Raw genomic sequence first — 19,969 nt, 5'->3', positions numbered from 1 at the left:
AGATTTAGATTAGCAATGGAGAGGAGCAAGGAACAATCTAGAGTGGAACTTCAAAACTGGAATAGGGCTAACTTCGATGGGATGCGAAAGGAGCAAGCCAGGGTAAATGGAACCAAAGACTGACAGGAAAAACTGTAACGTAACTGTTGAGCCTGTGTCCCAGTTATGCGTATGATCAATCACTGGACACAGACAACAAGAATAACTTTTAACAGGTCTTTACTATTCGGAGGTCAGGGCTGAACTGCCCAGCAAATCCCTACACAACACTTGTATACCGGTGTGGTCACCACCGGTATTACAGTATACAGCAGCCAAGAGAAAGTAGTACATCTCTTAAGGTAGTTCTCTTAAGGTGGAACAGGTTACATACACCACAGTAACAATGGGTGATCTTTAAGGAGGAGATGTTCCAAGTACAGGCTAGGTACATTCCAACAAGAGGGAAGGGTAAGGGAACCAAAGCAAGGGCTCCTTGGATGACGAGGGAGATAGAGAAGATGATGAAACAAAAAAAGAGGGTGTATGATGCATGTCGGGTAAATTCTTCAAGGGAGAACCAGACCAAATACAATAAGTTGAGAGGGGAAGTGAAGATGAAAATAAGATTGGCAAAGAGAGAATATGAGAGTAGAATGGCAGTTAACATAAGAGAACCCAAAAATCATCATCTGGCATGTAAACAGTAAGCGGGTAGTAATAGGTGGGGTGGGGCCTATTGGGGACAAAGGTGGTGATATATGCTTAGAGGCACAGGGCAAGGCTAGAATACTCAATGAGTACTTTGTATCGGTGTTTACGGAGGAGGCAGATGCTGACAAAATATCAGAAGTGGAAAAGGTAGAAGCAATGGAAGGGTTGAAAATTGATACAGGATGTACTAGAAAGACTGGGTATGCTTAGAGTGGATAAGGAGCTTGCATCCCAGGTTGCTAAGGGAATTGGGGGAGGAGATAGCAGAAGGGCTTGCCATAATTTTGCAATCTTCCCTAGATGTGGGGGAGGTGCCTGAGGATTGGAAAGTGGCAAATGTGACACCATTGTTCAAGAAAGGGTGTAAGGGCACTCCTAGTAACTACAGGCCGGTCAGTTTAATATCATTGGGTAAAGTTTTAGAAACTGATTAAGGAAAAAATTCAGTCACTTGGAGAGGTTTGAGCTAATTAAGGAGAGCCAACACGGATTTGTAAAAGGCAGATCGTGTTTGACTAATTGAATTTTTTGATGAAGTAACAGCGAGGATTGATGAAGGGAATGCAATGGATGTTGTCTACATGGATTTTCGGAAGGCATTTGACAAAGTACCACATAGAAGGCTGGTTAACAAAATTGAGGCTCATGGAATAGGTGGGTCAGTGGCAGCTTGGATAAGGAATTGGCTTAAGGACAGTAAACAACGAGTTGTGGTAAATGGTTTTCAGACTGGAGGATGGTAGACAGTGGTGTTCCCCAAGGGTCAGTGCTGGGGCCACTGCTTTTTTTGATATATATAAATGACCTGGATATCGGAATACAGAGTAGAATTTCTAAATTTGCCGATGACACCAAACTTAGGGGTGTGGCAAACAGTGAGGATGATACCAATCGACTGCAACAGGACATAGAAAGGCTAGTAGAATGGGCAGACAAGTGGTGGATGGAATTTAATACAGAGAGGTGATGCATTTTGGCAGAAGGAACAGGGAGAGGCAATATACACTTAATGGCACAGTTTTAAAGAGTGTGCAGGGGCAGAGGAACCTGGGAGTTAATGTGCATAGGTCCCTGAAGGTGGCGGGACATATTGAGAGAGTGGTTAGCAAAGCATATGGGATCTTGGGCTTCATGAATAGAGGTATTGAGTACAAAAGTAGAGGAGTTATGCTGAACCTTTATAAAGTGCTGGTTAGACCACAACTGGAGTATTGCGTCCAGTTCTGGTCACCGCACTTGAGGAAGGATGTGAAGGCCCTCGAGAGGGTGCAGAGGACATTTACCAGAATGGGTCCGGGGATGGGGGATCTTAGCTACAAGGACAGGTTGGAGAAGCTAGATTAGAGCAAAGGAGGTTGAGGGGTGATTTGATAGAGGTGTACAAGATTATGACGGGTTTGGATAGGCTAGACGGGGAAAGGCTGTTCCCACTAGTTGATGGTACAAGGACCAGGGGACACAGATTTAAGGTTTTGGGCAAGAGATACAGTGGGGATGTGAGGAAAAACTTTTTTATGCAGCGAGTGGTGGAGACCTGGAACTCGCTGCCGACGGAAGTGGTGGAAGTGGAGACACTTAATGTTTTCAAGGGGAGACTGGATAGACACTTGAGGGAAATAAACTTGCAGGGCTACGGGGATAGAGCGGGGGAATGGGACTGACTGGATTGCTCTACAGAGAGCCGGCACGGACTCGATGGGCTGAATGGCCTCCTTCTGTGACGTTATGACTCAAGTTAGACTCCTGATCTGTATTGAATTGGCTGCTCTTGGCCATAGTGTTGCTACAGTTGACATCAACTCCTTGGTTTAGAATGGAATATCAGTTACGATGTTACCCCATAGACCTCTGCTTGAAGTATGTATATTTGTGGACCTTGGGTAACGATAGGAGGAGGCTTAGCTGTGTTGCCCTCGACGTCGAATAGCCTGCTGGCACACTTGAGGTTCACATATAAATACTGCCGAAATGCCATTTTATTTTGGTTCTCTGAGAAAACAGAATGCTTAGTTTTTGTTTCCTGGTGTACTGTGTGACTGACCTGTGGAAACCATCACCATGTTTGTGTCTCTGAACTACGCTACTGAAAAATGTACACCTGTAGAATTAGTTTGCCCAATATTGATTGCACACATTTTTCACCACTTGCCCAAGTCCAGAGAGCGTAGGTGCAGTTGGGTGATCCAAGACTTAAACCCCACGTGTGAATAAGAGAACTGCTGGCAATTAACCAGCTACAACCGCCAAGCACTGGTGAACCCTGTGCTGCTTTTCCAGCTGGAACCACTTTACCCATGAGGGTATTGGCTTGCAGGGCGTGGGGGAAATACCCAGCCTCCGGTGACTGGTGTACACCTCTGGTGTAAGAAAGGGGGAAATCTTCATTTCTGAGTCTCCCTACTAGCTAACTGGACTAAATGGAATCAGTGTTATTAGTTATAGTCTTAAGTTTGTTTATTATGTAACTGATACACAATGCACAATGATGCTTGAATAATCATGCTTTTAAAACTAGTGTAATGTGCCCTGGATAGAAGCGGTAATGGAAGAAGCAGAGGTGTTGGGCCTTGCTTGGCCAAATTAAAGATAGTGTCAGCAGCCTTCCTGGCACACACACAGCAGACAGCTAGCCTGGAAAGCAAGGCCATGTGTGACTGCCACTGTGTGGAGTGTTGTGATAACTGCAGGGAATTCAAAACCTAGGCAAACAGCAAGGACATCATGGGCTGGATTGTGATACTGGAGGCGTGTAGGAGGCGGGACTACAACTTTCGGGGTTGTAGTCCCGCCTCCATCGAGTTGTGGCCAACCCACGCGATTTTCACTTGACTGACCTTGTGAGCCCGTGCAGGCCAATTAAGGGCCACCCGGCAACGGGTGACGTCACAGATTGACATTTCATCTGTCAAGAGCTTCCTACTCCGCATCTCGAACCCTCCAAGCCCGATGGTCCGCCTCGCTAACTTGGCGTGGTTTGGGGCCGTCGGGAATTCCACACTTCAGGGATTAAAAATAGGTTTTAGGCTAAAAACTGCCAGTTAATTGGCACTAATCCCCTTCCCGCCTCGGGGAGGCGGGTCCCAGTACGGGTCGGGTATCCGCCTCCTTTGAAACTGGCATGGGGGGCGGGATGGGTTCGTGCCCCCCGATTTCGTGATTTTTAACCCCCCACATGCCTCCAATCCCGCCTCAACGACCCAATGAAAATCGAGCCCCATATCTCTATATACATGGAGACATGTTATGTTTGTGTTGCCATAACTACCCCAGATATGAGTTTTGATGGTCAAAAACCGATGATGTCAGGGTGTAATGAGATGAGGACCTGAAGGGCAGGCGAGATCATTAGGTACGTGGCGTCCCTGTAATTGGACAGGTGTGAGTCAATGATTGGGTTAACTGGTCCCCATAGGCTTTCCCGGGAAGAAGTACAAGAAGGGGTCTCTCAAACGCTTAGGTTATAGAGGCATTTGGCAAAAAGCTTGGGAACATCCACCAGACGAGCTGAGGAGGGTTTCAGGTTGGCGGAGGACTCACGCGCGTCACACCGAGCGGGTGAGCAAGCCCCGAGGCCAGGTCTGACGGGGGGTTGTTCACACCAGGCGGACGAGCAAGCCCCGAGGCCAGGTCCGATTGGGGGGTTGTTCACACCAAGCGGGTGAGCAAGCCCCGAGGCCAGGTCCGATTGGGGGGTTGTTCACACCAGGCAGGTGAGCAAGCCCCGAGGCCAGGTCTGATGGGGGGTTGTTCACACCAGGCAGGTGAGCAAGCCCCGAGGCCAGGTCTGATGGGGGGTTGTTCACACCAGGCGGGTGAGCAAGCCCCGAGGCCAGGTCTGATGGGGGGGTTGTTCACACCAGGCGGACGAGCAAGCCCCGAGGCCAGGTCTGATGGGGGGTTCACACCAGGCAGGTGAGCAAGCCCCGAGGCCAGGTCCGATTGGGGGGTTGTTCACACCAGGCGGACGAGCAAGCCCCGAGGCCAGGTCTGATGGGGGGTTGTTCACACCAGGCGGACGAGCAAGCCCCGAGGCCAGGTCCGATTGGGGGGTTGTTCACACAAGGCGGGTGAGCAAGCCCTGAGGCCAGGTCTGACAGGTTGACCCAGGACCCAACGGGTAATATAAACCTTGATTGTGCCTCGTTTTAACTTCTGCTCAGATGCTGTAATGTATCAAGTCTCACTTTCGCTGAATTTAAAATACTGTCACCAATACGGGTCAAGTCGAATCTTTCGGCACTTAAGAGTGAAAGGGTTAATTGGCACAGACCCAGAAACTCAACACTGGGTTCCATTGGCAATTCAGGCTGGTTGGTCAGTCACTGACGGTACCCTGCAGTACTGACGGTCCTGTCTGGTTCAGGCGTTGGATTATCTGAGTCTAACAGTCAGTTACTTGGTTTTGAACTTTTCCTCGAAGACCCCAATTACAATTGTGGAATTAAATTTTCCCCCCAAGACACGGGTGGTAATTTTGCAATTCCATATAATAAAAACAGAATTTGACTTTCACAGCCTTTGTAAACCAGTGGCCCTGATTATCGGAACTAGCAGCCCCTTTGTATATTCTAGGTAAAGCCATTCATTTTCCAGATAGTCTAATGGAATCACAGACTCTGACTCATTGATTGAAGATCCCAAAATTGAATCCCATGTAATAAAAATGAATATTCATTTGTTTTCCGTAGATCCGTCGCGTTTCATTTGCAGATCCAATTCATCGGGAAGGATTAGCAGATGACATCGATCGCCGTAGCCCAGTAGTACGATCCCATTCTTCTTCTTCTTCTGGAAGTTCTCCTGGGTTAAATCACTCTGCCTCAAATGGTTACAATCGCTCCAATGTTCAATCCAAGGTAAAGTGCATTCTCATTCACATCACAAGACTGTAAGATAGTTACAGGTGAAGAAACTACTGTGTCCCGCCTTAATTCATCCACCCCAATCATTTGCAGTACTTTACATTTGTCAGTATTTAAGTTTCATCTGACATTGTTCTACCCAGAAGAATATTTTTTCCAACTCATTCTGTAGTTTCTGAACTACCTCTTTCAATTCAACTGCCACGCCTAGTTTGGAATCATTTGTAAAGTTGCAGTGTGTTTCTGAATTCAAGCCATTTATCTAACACTTAGCCCTGGAGCACTCCACCCCACCCCTGGCATAACTAACAAGTTTCAGCCAATTTCTTATCCGTTCTCGAAATGTACCTTGAACCCGCTTGGCTCAGTGGTAGCACTTCGAGTTAGAAGGTCACATGTTCAAGCCCCACATTAGGCTAACACTTCAGTGCAGTACTGAGGGAGTGCTACATGATCAAGTGCCATTTTTGGGACGAGATGGTAAAGCAAGCTCGGTGGCATAGTGGTTAGCACTGTTGCCTCACAGCGCCAGAGACCCGGGTTCGAATCCGGCCTCGGGCGACTGTCTGTGTGGAGTTTGCACATTCTCCCCGTGTTTGCGTGGGTTTTCTCCGGTTTCCTCCCGCAGTCCAAAGATGTGCGGGTTAGGTTGATTGGCTATGATAAATTGACCCTTAGTGTTAGGGGGATTAAATACGTGGGGTTACAGGGATAGGGTGGGACATGTGTTGGTGTAGGGGTTACGGGGATCGCGTGGGATATGTGTCGGTGCAGGCTCGATGGGCCGAAATGGCCTCTTATCTGCACTGTGGGGTTTCTGTGAAGCTGCTGTTCGGGTGGACTTCAAAGATGCATGGCACTATTTGAAGAGTTGGGGAGTTCTGGTGTCCTGGCCAGTATTTATCCCGTAAGCAACAGCACTAAAACAGACTAACTGGTCACTTAGCTCACTGCTGCTTGTAGGCCTTGCACAAATTGGCTACCCGTTTGCCTACATAGCAGCAATGATTACATTTCAAGCAGTGCTTTGGGACATCCCAGACACATTAAAGATGCTATATAAATGCAGGTTCTTTCCTTAATCCCAACAGTTTTGAGCTTAATCGCCTTTTGTGTGGAGCTTATTGATTTATTGAAAATCTAGGGACAGCCCGTTGTAAGATTTTCCACAGTCCACTTGGGTTGTCACTTAAAGAAAGCAAGCCACCATCTTTGGACCTTCTAGACAGCGAGGTTGGCCTGGCATAATCTTCCCCTTCTGAAACAATGTTGATCGCTAATTGCTCTAGTTATTACTGCATAGTTACGCCATGTTTACTCTTGATTGATTCCATTATTTTATATGGAATTGAAATGAGGCTAATGAGCCAGTAGATGGCTGTCTGTTTTGTCATTTTTTTTTAATGTGGATGCTCATTAGCCTGTTTCCAATCTGCTGGTACCGCCCCAGTGTTCCGTGACTCCTTCATAATTACTCCATCCATCAGTCTTGATTCCAATTTTTAGATCAATAGTTTAGCTGCAGAGTACAGTGCAGGTGAGCTTTTATCCCAAATCGGAATAATTTGAAATCTATTTTTGTTTTTACGATTACTTTCTACATGAATCAGTTGGAGCATAAGGTAGAAGTAAGAGATCATTGAAATGAACCAGCTCGCTTTAACGTTTTTGTGCAAATTATGGGTTTTTTCTGTCCTTTTAATGCTCACTGCCCCCTCAGATTTCCAGGCCTATTTTTCATCCCTTTTTCGTTGTGCCTATGCCTCTCTCTCGTTTGTTCATTCAAAAGTATGTTATTCATCTCTTGCCAAGCTCACTGTACAGGCTGGCAACCCATTGTATTTCATGGATTAGCTGGAAAAACAGGAAAAAACAGTTGAGGGTGTTAGCCCTGGTTGTGGTAGCGCGCACTCTTCAGAGTCAAATGGTTGTGATTTCAAGTCCCACTCCTGAGACCCGAGCACACAATCCAGGTTGACTCTTCAGTGCAGTCCTGAGGGAGTACTTTCAAAGGTGCCATCTTCCGGATGAAACGTGAAACCGAGTCTGCTCCCCTCGCATGGCCACAAAAGAACCCATGGCACTATTCGAAGAGGAGCAGGGAGTTCTCCCCTGTGTCCTAGCCAATATTTATCCCTCAACCAGCATAACCATGGTTAGTGTATATTTGAAGGGGTTGGTATTATAAAATCAGGGTTACTATATTTAACTATCCATTTCATATTTTTTAGTTCCCTCAGTACAACACCACGCCGACTAAAGGTTTCCTATCTCCAACTGCTCGCAGCTCTGGCTATAAAAGTTCAAAGAAATGTTTGGTAAGTTGAAGGCAACCAGTCACCAGGTACCAGGAAGTTTTATCTTGTGATAAGTGAAGCCATATGTTACGTAAACATAAAGATTTTTTTTTTTTCCCCCACCTCCTTGTCTTTAACTACTTGACCATATGCTGTACAATTCCAAGGGCTCCAATTGCCCTCTGCTACCTCGCACAAGCAGCCATTAAGTGCAAGCCCAGACATTTTAGTTAGACTGTAAGAAAATCACATTTGAGCCCACTCCTGTCCTCGCATGCTGTTCACATTCGCACACTTCCAACTACGACAACTTCTCTCTATATAGTGCCTTTAATGTAGTAAAGCGTTCCAAGGCACTTCACAGGAGCACTTAGAAACACAACTGGTCACCGAGCCACATAAGAACATTAGAAATAGAAGCAGGAGTAGGCCAATCGGCCCCTCGAGCCTGCTCCGCCATTCAATAAGATCATATCTGATCCTAACCGCCAATCTACTATCACAGAACCATCTCCTGAATCTAACAGAATTAGACACACGAAATAGGAGCAGGATCAGGCTACACGGCCCCTGGGCCCGCTCCGCTACCCACAGGGCCATGACCGATCCGAACCTAGACTCATGTCCAAATTCCTGCCCGCTCCCCGTAACCCTTAATTCCCTTTACTTCTAGGAAACTGTCTATTTCTGTTTTAAATTTATGTAATGATGTAGCTTCCACAGCTTTTTGGGGCAGCATATTCCATGGACCTACCACCCTCTGAGTGAAGTAGTTCCTCCTCATCTCAGTTTTGAAAGAGCAGCCCCTTATTCTAAGACTATGCCCCCTAGTTCTAGTTTCACCCATCATCGGGAACATCCTCCCCGCATCCACCCGATCCAACCCTTTCACAATCTTGCATGTTTCAATAAGATCGCCTCTCATTCATCTGAACTCCAATGAGTAGAGTCCCAATCTACTCAACCTCTCCTCATATGTCCATCCCCTCATCCCCGGGATTAACCGAGTGAACCTTCTTTGTACTGACTCGAGAGCAAGTATGTCTTTTCTTAAGTATGGACACCAAAACTGTATGCAGTATTCCAGGTGCGGTCTCACCAATACCTTGTACAACTGAAGCAATACCTCCCTATTTTTATATTCTGTCCCCCTAGCAAGGAAAGCCAACATTCCATTGGCCTTCTTAATCACTTGCTGCACCTGCATACTAACCTTTTGAGTTTCGTGCACCAGGACCCCCAGATCCCTTTGTACTTCAGTACTTTCCAGTTTCTTGCCATTAAGATAATAACTTGCTCTACGATTTTTCCTGCCAAAGTGCATAACCTCACACTTTCCAGTATTGTATTCCATCTGCCAAATCTCTGCCCACTTACTTAGCCTGTCTATGTCCCCTTGCAGGTTTTTTATGTCCTCCTCACTCACTACTTTCTCTCCCATCTTAGTATCATCTGCAAACTTTGATATGTTACACTCGGTCCCCTCCTCCAAATCGTTAATATAGATTGTAAAGAGTTGGGGACCCAGCACTGACCCCTGCGGAACACCACTAGTTACTGATTGCCAGTCTGAGAATGAACCATTTATCTCAACTCTCTGCCTTCTGTTAGATAGCCAATCCTCTATCCATGCCAGAATATTACCCCCAATCCTGTGATTTTTTATCTTAAGCAATAATCTTTTGTGTGGCACCTTGTCAAATGCCTTTTGGAAGTCTAAATACACTACGTCCACTGGTTCCCCTTTATCCACCCTATATGTCACTTCCTCAAAGAACTCCAGCAAATTTGTCAAACATGACTTCCCCTTCATAAAACCATGCTGACTTTGTCCTATTAAATTATGATTATCCAAATGTCCTGTTACTGTCTCCTTAATAATGGACTCCAAAATTTTACCAACCACAGATGTTAGGCTAACCGGTCTATAGTTTCCAGCCTTCTGTCCACTGCCCTTTTTAAATAAGGGTGTTACATTAGCAGTTTTCCAGTCTGCCGGGACCTTTGCTGAGCCCAGGGAGTTTTGGAAAATTATTACCAATGCATCCACAATCCCTACCGCCACTTCCCTCAAGACCCTAGGATGTAAGCCATCAGGTCCAGGTGATTTATCTGCCTTGAGTCCCATTATTTTACCGAGTACCACTTCCTTAGTGATTTTGATCGTGTTTAGCTCCTCCCCCCCCTATAGCCCCCTGTTTGTCCAGTGTTGGGATATTCTTAGTGTCTTCTACTGTAAAGACTGATGTGAAATATTCATTGTGTTTTTGCCATCCCCATATTTCCCACCATTAATTTCCCGGTCTCATCCTCTAAGGGACCAACATTTACTTTAGCCACCCTTTTTTCTTTTTATATAACTATAAAAACTCTTACTATCTGTTTTTATATTTTTTGCTAATTTACTTTCATAATCTGTCTTCCCTTTCTTAATCTTTTTGTTACTTTTTGCTGTTTTCCCAATCCTCTATCCTCCCACTAGATTTGGCTACCTTATATGCCCTTGTTTTTAGTCGAATACTATCCTTAATTTCTTAGCCACGGATGGCTGTCTTTTCTTTGACACCATTTTCTTCTCAGTGGAATATATATTTTTTGGAAGTTGTAAAATAACTCCTTAAATGTACACCACTGATCATGTATCGTCTTACCCTTTAATCTATTTTCCCAATCCACTCTACTCAATTCCGCTCTCGTACCTTCATAGTCTCCTTTATTCAAGCTTAGCACGCTTGTTTGAGATCCAACCTTCTCACCCTCTAATTGAATATGGAATTCAACCATGTTATGGTCACTCATTCCAAGGGGATCCTTTACTAGGACATTTTTAATTAATCCTGTCTCGTTACACAGGACCAGATCTAAGGTTGCTTGCCCCCTGGTTGGTTCAGTTACATACTGCTCAAGAAACCCATCCCTAATACACTCAATGAACTCATCCTCAAGGCAGCCCTGCCCAATTTGATTTGTCCAATCAATATGATAGTTAAAATCCCCCATAATTATAGATGCTCCCTTATTACAAGCCTCAACTATTTCCTGATTGATACTCCGTCCAACAGAGTTGCAACTGTTCGGAGGCCTATAGACTACGCCCACTAGTGTTTTTTTCCCCTTATTATTCCTTACCTCCACCCAAACTGTTTCATTATCCTGATCTTTTGACCCAATATCATTTCTCTGTATTACAGTGATTCCTTCCTTTATTAACATAGCCACCCCACCTCCCCTTCCTTCCTGCCTGTCCTTCCTGATCGTTAAATAACCTGGTATGTTTAATTCCCTGGCATTGTCACCCTGCAGCCATGTTTCTGTAATGGCCACACGATCATACCCATATGTAGTTATTTGTGCCATTAACTTGTCTATTTTGTTACAAATGCTATGTGCATTCAGATAGAGAACTTTCAAATATGTTTTGTGACACTTAGTTCCTGCTTTTGCCCTTTTTATTACTTTACCTTTTACTCCATACCTTCTGCCCCTTCCTGACACGTTCTGGTTTTTAATTTCCCCACTGCTACCTAAGCCTATGACCTTCTCTGTTGTCATTTTTATTATTTGCTCTCTAGGAACCTCCCCCCCACTAGTTAGTTTAAAGCCCTCTCTACAGCCCTAGTTATAGGATCCGCCAGGACTCTAGTCCCAGCACTGGCCAAGTGCAGCCCGTCCCAACGGAACAGCTCCCTCCTGCCCCAGTACTGGTGCCAGTGTCCCAGGAAGCAAAACCCATTTCTCCCACACCAGTCTTTGAGCCACGCATTTAACTCTCTCATTTTATTTGTCCTAGCCAAATTCGCTCGTGGCTCAGGTAATAATCCAGAGATTATTACCCTTGAGGTTCTGTTTTTTAATTTGACCCCTAGCTGCTCATACTCCTTTAACAGAACCGGCTTCCTAGCCCTATCTACGTTGTTTGTACCAACATGGACCATGACAACTGGATCCACCCCCTCCCACTGCAAGTTTCTTTTCAGCCCAGAGGAGATGTCCTTAACCCTGGCACCGGGTAGGTAACACAGCCTTCGGGACTCTCGCTCTCGGCTGCAGAGAACTCTTATCTATCCCCCTAATAATACTATCCCCTACCACTACAACATTTCTATTTATTCCCCCCTCTTGAATGGCCCCCTGTTGCACGGTGCTGTGGCCAGGTTGCTCATCCTCCCTGCAGTCCCTGCTCCTGTCCCCACAGGGAGTAAGAACCGCGAATCTGTTGGTCAAGAGCAAGGGCTGTGGCTCCTCCAGCTCTACCTCCTGGATCCCCGTACCTGCCTCGTAGTCACACCGTCCTGTCCCTGACCATGGGCTACATCTGAATTACTTAACTTCATAGGTGTGACCACCACCTAATACAGAGTCCAGGTACTTCTCCCCCCTCCCTGATGTGTCGCAGTGTCTGAAGCTCAGACTCCAGCTCATCGACACGGAGCTGGAGTTCCTGTAGCAGCAGACACTTGTCACAGACGTAATCACCGTGAGCCTCAATGGGGTTCACCGGCTCCCACATCTCGCAACAGTAACACATCACCACCTCCATTCTATGTAATTAATTAAAATTTTTATTGTTAGTTATGGACACCCTCTGCACGATTTTAGATGCTAGTATCCCCTTTAATTAATTGGCTTTAAATTAAATCAATCCCTCTAGTTACACCAGTTAAATGGTTTACCAACAGTCACTCTGCACCAGAAAGGCCTTATTAACTACAACCCACAGAGTTAAAGTTTGAAAAGAGCACCTAACACCACACTTACCCTAACTCACGGCACTCTTTGATGACTCTCACTCAGTGCTTGCTCGCACTAGGACTGGTCTTTTTATACTGTTTTTACAGCCAAATGAGTCACCCCTGCTGATTGGTTAGAAAACTGGTTTCCACTGCCTGCTGTGCCAATTTACTCCTACTGCAGTGTAACCTTGTTTTACTCCTCTTAAACCAACAGAATCCCAAATATTTAACTTTTCCCCTTTACTTAAACTGCTTTAAAGTAATCTTATCAAGAATGATTTAAAGAGAAATAACAATTGAAGAACTCTCACTCTTACCCAAACTCTCAGCACTCTTTGATGACTCGCACTTACCCTTTAACTAATTAATTAAAATTAAATGAATCCCACCAACTTCACTACAGTTAAATGATATATTTAAGGGCCCTGGTTTACAAACTGTCCCTGGTACACCACGGCAACCTTAAAAACTATAAACCACAGACTTAAAGTTTTAAAACGAGAGAAATACTCCAACCAATCACCTACCTGTTTTGTGGTGACGTCACACCTTGAATACTTTTTACCTCTCTCCTTGCCTGAGATTGGTGATTGGTGAGACCTACCTGAGCCTCTGGGGCCTCTTGTAGTCGCTCTGCTCCGCCTCCACCCGCTGCCGATGCCGCACTGAGGCCTACCTGAGCCTCTGGGGCATCTTGTAGTCGCTCTGCTCCGCCTCCACCCGCTGCCGATGCTGCACTGAGGCCTACCTGAGCCTCTGGGGCCTCTTGTAGTCGCTCTGCCGCTCTGCTCCGCGATATTAAGACATGACAAAAAGTTTGGTCAAAAAGGTAGATTTTAAGGAGTGTCTTAAAGGAGGATGGAGAGGTTTAGCAAGGGACTTTCCAGAGCTTGGGGGCCTAGGCAGCTGAAGGCATGGCCGCCAATGGTCGAGAAATGGGGATGCACACGAGGCCAGAATTGGAGGAGCGCAGAGATCTCTGAGGGTTGGAGGAGGTTACAGAGATGGGGAGGGGCATAGCCACGGACAGGTTTGAAAACCAGGATGAGAATTTTAAAACTAGGCGTTGCTGAACCGCGCCAGTGTAAGTCAGCGAGCGAAGGGGACTTGGTGTGAGTTAGGCGGCAGAGTTTTGGATGAGCTCAAGTTTATGTAGGGGGGAAGATGGGAGGCCTGCCAGTAGAGCTTTGGAATAGTCAAGTCTAGAGATAACAGAGGCATGAATACCGGAATATCTAACAGTACATTTAAACAGCATGTAGTTCTGGGTAATGCAATCAATCTATCTACAAAATATTTAAGTAAAACATGGTACAGATACTGGTTTTAATGTAGAAGTGTTTTTTTTAAATCCCCCAAGATCTCTGAAATGAGCAAAGAGCCAGTGGCATTGTCCACAGCGTGTGTGTATCCTGCACTGGTCAGCTGCTCTTCACCAGTAGAGACCATTCTACCTCAGCTTGCCTCTAACATGTGGTAAGTAAAGGCACTCGTTCATGACTCATTTAGTTGCCCGGTATTTTAAAACATAATATCAATTTAAAATTTCGCTCTTGAACTCTAGTTTTAAAATTGGAAGTTTTACATGGGGAGTGTCTGTAATTAAACTTTAGTTAATATTAAATTGAATCATATTGGTCATGATGGTACAATGTAAATCGCCGCCTCTGTGTCTATGCTGAATGATCTGGTTTGGTTCCTTCTAATAGGGCCCGAGGTCTGGGCCAGCTTGTAAGAGCTAAAAACATCAAGACTGTCGGTGACCTGAGCTCGCTCACAGTGACTGAAATTAAGTTGCTTCCAATCCGTTCTCCAAAAGTCTTAGTCGTGAAAAAGGCTCTGAAAGCCTTCTACGAGCAGCAGGTGAGTTGTTTCCTGTAAACTGACAGGTCCTATCTGAACTTGCAATTTGTTAAAGATTAGCTGTTTTTTGCACCCTGAACCGCCGCAGGTCCCTGAGTCTTGTTTATGAGCTTCATGTTAGTGTTGCAGTATTTTTCGAAAGACACTTTCCCATGGCACTGTGTCTAGGATTGATGCCTAATTTGACACGTTCCTTTTCTATATAGAAGATTTAAATCTGCAATGTGAGTGCAGGCAGGTGTATGGAATGAGTCAGTGAGTCATGATTCTTGGAATGATTGAGGACAAAAATGTCCATTTGAAGCACGATTTTCTAATGCCCTAATTTTCATTTTAGCATCAAACTCTTTGAGCATCCCAAGCGTTTGGCAGGTTGTGCTCAAAATTATGAATCCTTGAGTAAATAATTTCTTGCAAATATGTTTTTAAATTCAATTTTTTTTAAAATTTTAATTTGTTCTCTAGGTCTACTTTCTTTGTTTTGATCTAATTTTATGTACCTGATAGTTTATATACAATAATTAGATCTCAATTAATCACCACCTTTTCAAGACTGCAGAGCTTAAGCCTCTGTACAGGAAGCTTTGGTTTATCCGGAGGTTAACTGTCCGGAATGCTCGATCCCCCGGCAAAAATCAGGAGCCGTTTTGTTTGGTTTTTTTTCACCAGTCAGGCTCTGCAAGGTCTCGCTGAAGCTGTTGCTAAGCTACAGAGACGCTTGCAAGGTACGGCCGACTGTTTAGAAGCTGTTGCTAAGCAACAGGGTTTGTTGCCAGATACGGAGCTCCGTATGTTTCAACATTCGCGCTGGTTTGTCCGGCAGTTTTGATGGGACGGCAACAGCTCGGTGCCGGATAGCACAAAGTTTCCTGTATTGCGCTTTCCGTTTAGCTCATCCTCTTTACACTTGCGATCACTTTTGTCACGCTTCTCGTTACCCATTCCATTGTACATGTGTTTGTGGTGACCAGAATTGAACACATTACTCTGACCAGTGCATCGCAAAACTTTAGCATAACCTCTAGATTTGTTGCTCTTCTGGCTATGCATACCTGCATTTTCCAAAAAATGTTTTAAATTGCTTCAACCCATCCCATTGGATGTTAAAATTCGAGGGATCAACATTGGGACGAAGACCCTTTATTCACCCTTGACATTATAGATCAGCGCACGCTTAAACCATTCTCTTGAGAGAAAAGGGGAGGATAATTTTATCACTCTGCTTTCATCCACCAGGAGCACGTATTGGGAATTTGGGTACGTGCTGCTCACTGGCAGCTGAAGCTCCCTATCGGGAGTGTGAACTTGTAATTACCCCAGTGCGCTGACAGCTCTGTATCCTTGATCTCTGCTGTTGTCCCTATTTTAGCATCAGCAATTTTAAGAATCATGTTTTGGTATCCAGTTCGTTAATGTAGTTATGGTTGGGTTCAAACCCCTGAGATTCTTTCTTTCCCCCAATCCACCATCTGACTCTAGTGAGAACAATATGCATTCATATAATACCTTTAAGCCACTGTAAAGCATCTTTGGATGTTTTTCTGTTAGAGAAAAATGCAAGCTGTGCCAAAGGAGATATTAGTATGGGTGACCAAAGACATGAGCTTTAAACCGGGCCTTAAAGGAGGAAAGGCAGAGGGGCTGTTGGTGGCTGAAGGCAAGCTGCCAGTGGTGGGGCAAAGGCAATAGCGTGATGCAGAAGAGACTGGGTTCAGAGGAACGTAGATTTCAGGCCATGTATTAGGCTGGGTGGGCGGGGGTGCGGTTGCAGAAATAGGGAAGGGGAAGAGAATTAAACGCAAGGATGAGAATTTCAAATTTGAGGCATTGGAGGACTGGGGGCCAATGTAGGTCAGCAAAGACGGGTGTGATGGGAAAGCAAGACTTACTGCATGATAGCATAGGTAAAATGTAGGTACATTATTTTACCAATGAAAGATGTTATCTAATGGACCTATGGCTTACCCAGTGAATGTACGTCTTTGGCCTCTGAGTGCCTCAGTCACATAGATTTCAGAATGCTGTTGGATATGGTATATAGTATAAAAATTGGACAGTATGTCCTCTGAATATTTCCAGAAAAGGTAAATTAACATCTTTGGTTTCGCTATTTTTGAGTTCTAATTTGCCCTCCTGACGTCTTATTGTTCTGATAGCTGAATGTTTTTAGTATTGTACTGAGCATGTTTATTTTTCCTGTTTTTCAGAGGAAATCCCTTGGTTTAGATGAAGATAATGTGTTTGAAAGTGAAAAAATAGTAAATGGAGCAGAGGACACCAGTTACTCTAATGGCGATGACGAGAAGCTAGCAACAGGTAAAATTGAAGCTCTCAATCGGTGAGGGGGGGGGGGGGGGTGCGGAGGGTCTGCTCAGCAAATGAATTTGAAGCTGAAATGCATGACCTGCAACTGAGAAGCGTTGACTAAGAATCTCCTCGCCCAGAGTCATTCGGTGTGGGGACTGGGTGATGCATTGAGCTTGCATACAGCTTTCACTTCCAGGATCAGAGTTTGGATCTAGCCATGCTGATTGGATTTTCCTTGCTTCCTCTACCTCAAGTGTAGACCGTCTCGACCCAGTTGTGAGACAATACTGACCATAATTTGAAACTAAGTTGGCAGTCACTCAAAAGCTACAAGGAGCAGAAATAAAAACAGAAAATGCCAGGAATACTCAGCAGGTCAGGCAGCGTCTGTGTGGAGAGAGAAACAGAGTTAACGCTTCAGGTTGCTGACATTTCCTCGGGAGAAGCCTGCACTTGACTCCTTTTTGGGTGATTTACCACCTTCTATCCACAGGTTTGCATGGCGGGAAATGGAAGGTGGTTAGGGATGGGAGAACAGTATCACTCTGATTTTTAGCTCCTCTTCTATTGTAGCCTGACCAATAACTGGTGAAACTCGGTCAGTGTGGCTAGGGTTTATTCCGATCAGATATGTTGCTTGGTGCTGGGAAATTTAAAGCTCCCCTTCTGCCACTGGAAACAGTTTCTCGTGATTTTGAGCACCTCTATCAAAGCTCCTCTTAACCTTAATACAGTACAGTAGCAAAATACTGCGGATGCTGGAAATCTGAAATAACAGCAGAAAATGCTGGAAACATTCAGCAGGCCAGGCAGCATCTGTGGAGAGAGTTAACGTTTCAGGTCTGTGACCCTTCGTCAGAACTGGTAAAAGTTAGAGATGTGACAGGTTTTAAGCGGGTGCAGAGGCAGGGAAGGGGAGGAAGGGACTAAAGGGACAATCTGTGCTAGGATTGAAGACAGGAGAGATTAAATGTTGCAAATGGGGGTGGCAGAATCATCAACAGCTGCCACCTGAAAAAATGGAGGGGGGTGGTGGGTGGTTATAGCCTGAAATTGTTGAACTCAATGAGTCCAGAAGGCTGTAAAGTGCCTAATCAAAAGATGAGGTGCTGTTCCTCGAGCTTACGTTGAGCTTCATTGGAACAGTGCAAGAGGCCAAGGACAGAGAGGTCAGAGTGGGAGTGGCGGGGAGATTTAGTGACAAGCGACCGGAAGCTCAGGGTCACCCTTACGGACTGAACGGAGGTGTTCCGCAAAGCGGTCACCCAATCTGCATTTGGTCTCCCCAATGTAGAGGAGACCGCATCGTGAGCAGCGAATACAGTATACTAGATTGCAAGAAGTACAAGTAAATTGCTGTTTCACCTGGAAGGGGTGTTTGGGGCCCTGGACAGTGGGAAGGGAGGAGGTAAAAGGGCAGGTGTTGCATCTCCTGCGCTTGCACGGGAAGGTACCATGGGGAGGGGCTGTTGGGGGTGGTTGAGGCGTGGACCAAGGTGCTGCGGAGGGAACGGTCCCTTCGGAATGCTGGGAGGGGAGGGGAAGATCCATTTGGTGGTGGTATCACATTGGAGGTGGCAGAAATGGCGGAGGATGATCCATTGAATGTGGAGGCTGGTGGGGTGAAAGGTGAGGACAAGGAACCCTGTCGTGGTTCTGGGGGGGGAGAAGGGGTGAGAGCAGAACTGCAGGAAATGGAACGGACACAGTCAAGTACCTTCTCTACTCTGAACAGAACAACCCCGGCTTCTCCAGTCTATCCAAGTGTAACTGAAGTCCCTCCTCCCTGGTACCATTCTAGTAAATCTCCTCCGAACCCTCTTCAATCTCTTGATATCCTTCCTGAACTGTGAGCAAACCAGTCTGAACGATGGCCATTTTCAAGCAAATCAGCATAATAACTTTTGGCTTACTTGTGTGCGTGCTGCTGTTTTAATATGAAAGCCATATTGACCTGCCTTTTGCATTCTTTCAGATTTAGTTGAGACCACACCACCTGCCGTTGCTCCTTCCGCAGCCCTGGTTTCTGAGGTTAACTCCCTTTCTGCGCGTTTCTTCTCTGAGGACTTGAATGAATACTCTGGGAGTCAACTCTTCACGATGCACCAGCAGCTGAGCAGCATGATGGACTGCATCATGGGAAACCTACAGTCTCGCTGGAGGTCACCGCCACGTGAAGCTGCTGACTGACCTTTTTAAGTCACATGAACTGGCAAAAAATTCAACTGAAACGATGGAGAGCATTGACTGCCTAGCCCCCCCCCCCCCCCCCCCCCCAAACAAAAACAGGCTTTTTTTTTTTCTTATCTATGACAATTTGCCACGTTCTTTCCCGCAAGCTCCAACACAGTAAACATCGGCGTAATTTTGCCCTTGGATGGCAGTAGAGCCTTCGCCTCCCATCTTAGAGGATCGTGAATTTGAATCCCAGCTTTGTCTGCTATTCAAACCCATTTATCCTCTTGGGCGATATTCTAGTAAAATACGGCAGTAAGTGGTCCTGGTCAGAGTGGGAGAGGCAGTCCAGCAGTGGGTGCCACCTGCTCCACAGCAGCTCATCCTCCTTTGGGCTGATCCAGGGTGGTATCACCAGCTGTGACATTACCTCTGAGGGGCAAATAGAGGGACTTTTATATTTAAAGATTGGGGTTGATGGGAATATTGTTTTCAGGAGATTGGGAATTAATTCCCGACAATAAAATAAAATGCTGATCAGAACTCCTTAGTCTTATTCTAGTGGACTGCTTTACAGAAAGGCAAACCAAACACAGGCTGGTGGTAACTGGAGAGGACCTCACTTGGTGATAATGGATGGAATGATCTTTCTTGAAAGCAGTGGGGCAGAGCTATATGCAGGAAGAGGACCACACATGGAGCTTTCATTTGAGAGACTCAGTGCTATGTAAATTGGAAAAAGTAGTTTTTTAAAAAAAAACATTTTCTGTAAGGAAAATAATTGTGATGTTAAATTATATTGTTTTACCAAATGGACGTGTGCTTTTTTTTTTGAGCGAAGAATACAGCAGTAGATTATTGCTGCTAATTCTGTATCTCTGGCCATTATTTGATCTTTGTAGTGATGTTTATAGATGCCAGAGTAAATCCGTGCACAGAAATTGAATCCGAGCTGCACTTTTTAAAAAAATAATTTTTTTTCAATCTGTGCTTGAGCTCACCATAATATTCTTGTACAAATAAAAACAATTGCATTTTT

The 19,969-nt window shown here is 45.3% G+C and overlaps 1 protein-coding gene across 5 annotated transcripts in view; it reads left to right on the top strand.

Annotated features, from left to right (window-relative positions):
* The window catches only part of rif1 (replication timing regulatory factor 1), a 79,058-nt gene extending 59,089 nt beyond the window's left edge, over positions 1–19,969 (top strand). For all 5 annotated transcript variants that reach the window (XM_085986933.1, XM_085986935.1, XM_085986936.1 and 2 more), the window contains 6 exons: positions 5,382–5,549; positions 7,787–7,873; positions 13,946–14,061; positions 14,295–14,448; positions 16,656–16,764; positions 18,731–19,969. In XM_085986933.1, coding sequence (XP_085843059.1) covers positions 5,382–5,549; positions 7,787–7,873; positions 13,946–14,061; positions 14,295–14,448; positions 16,656–16,764; positions 18,731–18,945 — 849 coding nt within the window. In that variant the 3' untranslated portion in view covers positions 18,946–19,969. The remainder of the gene's footprint in view (positions 1–5,381; positions 5,550–7,786; positions 7,874–13,945; positions 14,062–14,294; positions 14,449–16,655; positions 16,765–18,730) is intronic.

This window comes from Somniosus microcephalus, chromosome 4 (assembly GCF_052327205.1).
Source record: "Somniosus microcephalus isolate GS21.2 chromosome 4, FLI_Smic_1.0, whole genome shotgun sequence".
In the NCBI taxonomy this organism is placed as follows: domain Eukaryota; kingdom Metazoa; phylum Chordata; class Chondrichthyes; order Squaliformes; family Somniosidae; genus Somniosus; species Somniosus microcephalus.
Note: the sequence above shows the minus strand (reverse complement) of the source record. Positions and strands in the feature narration are given on the sequence as shown.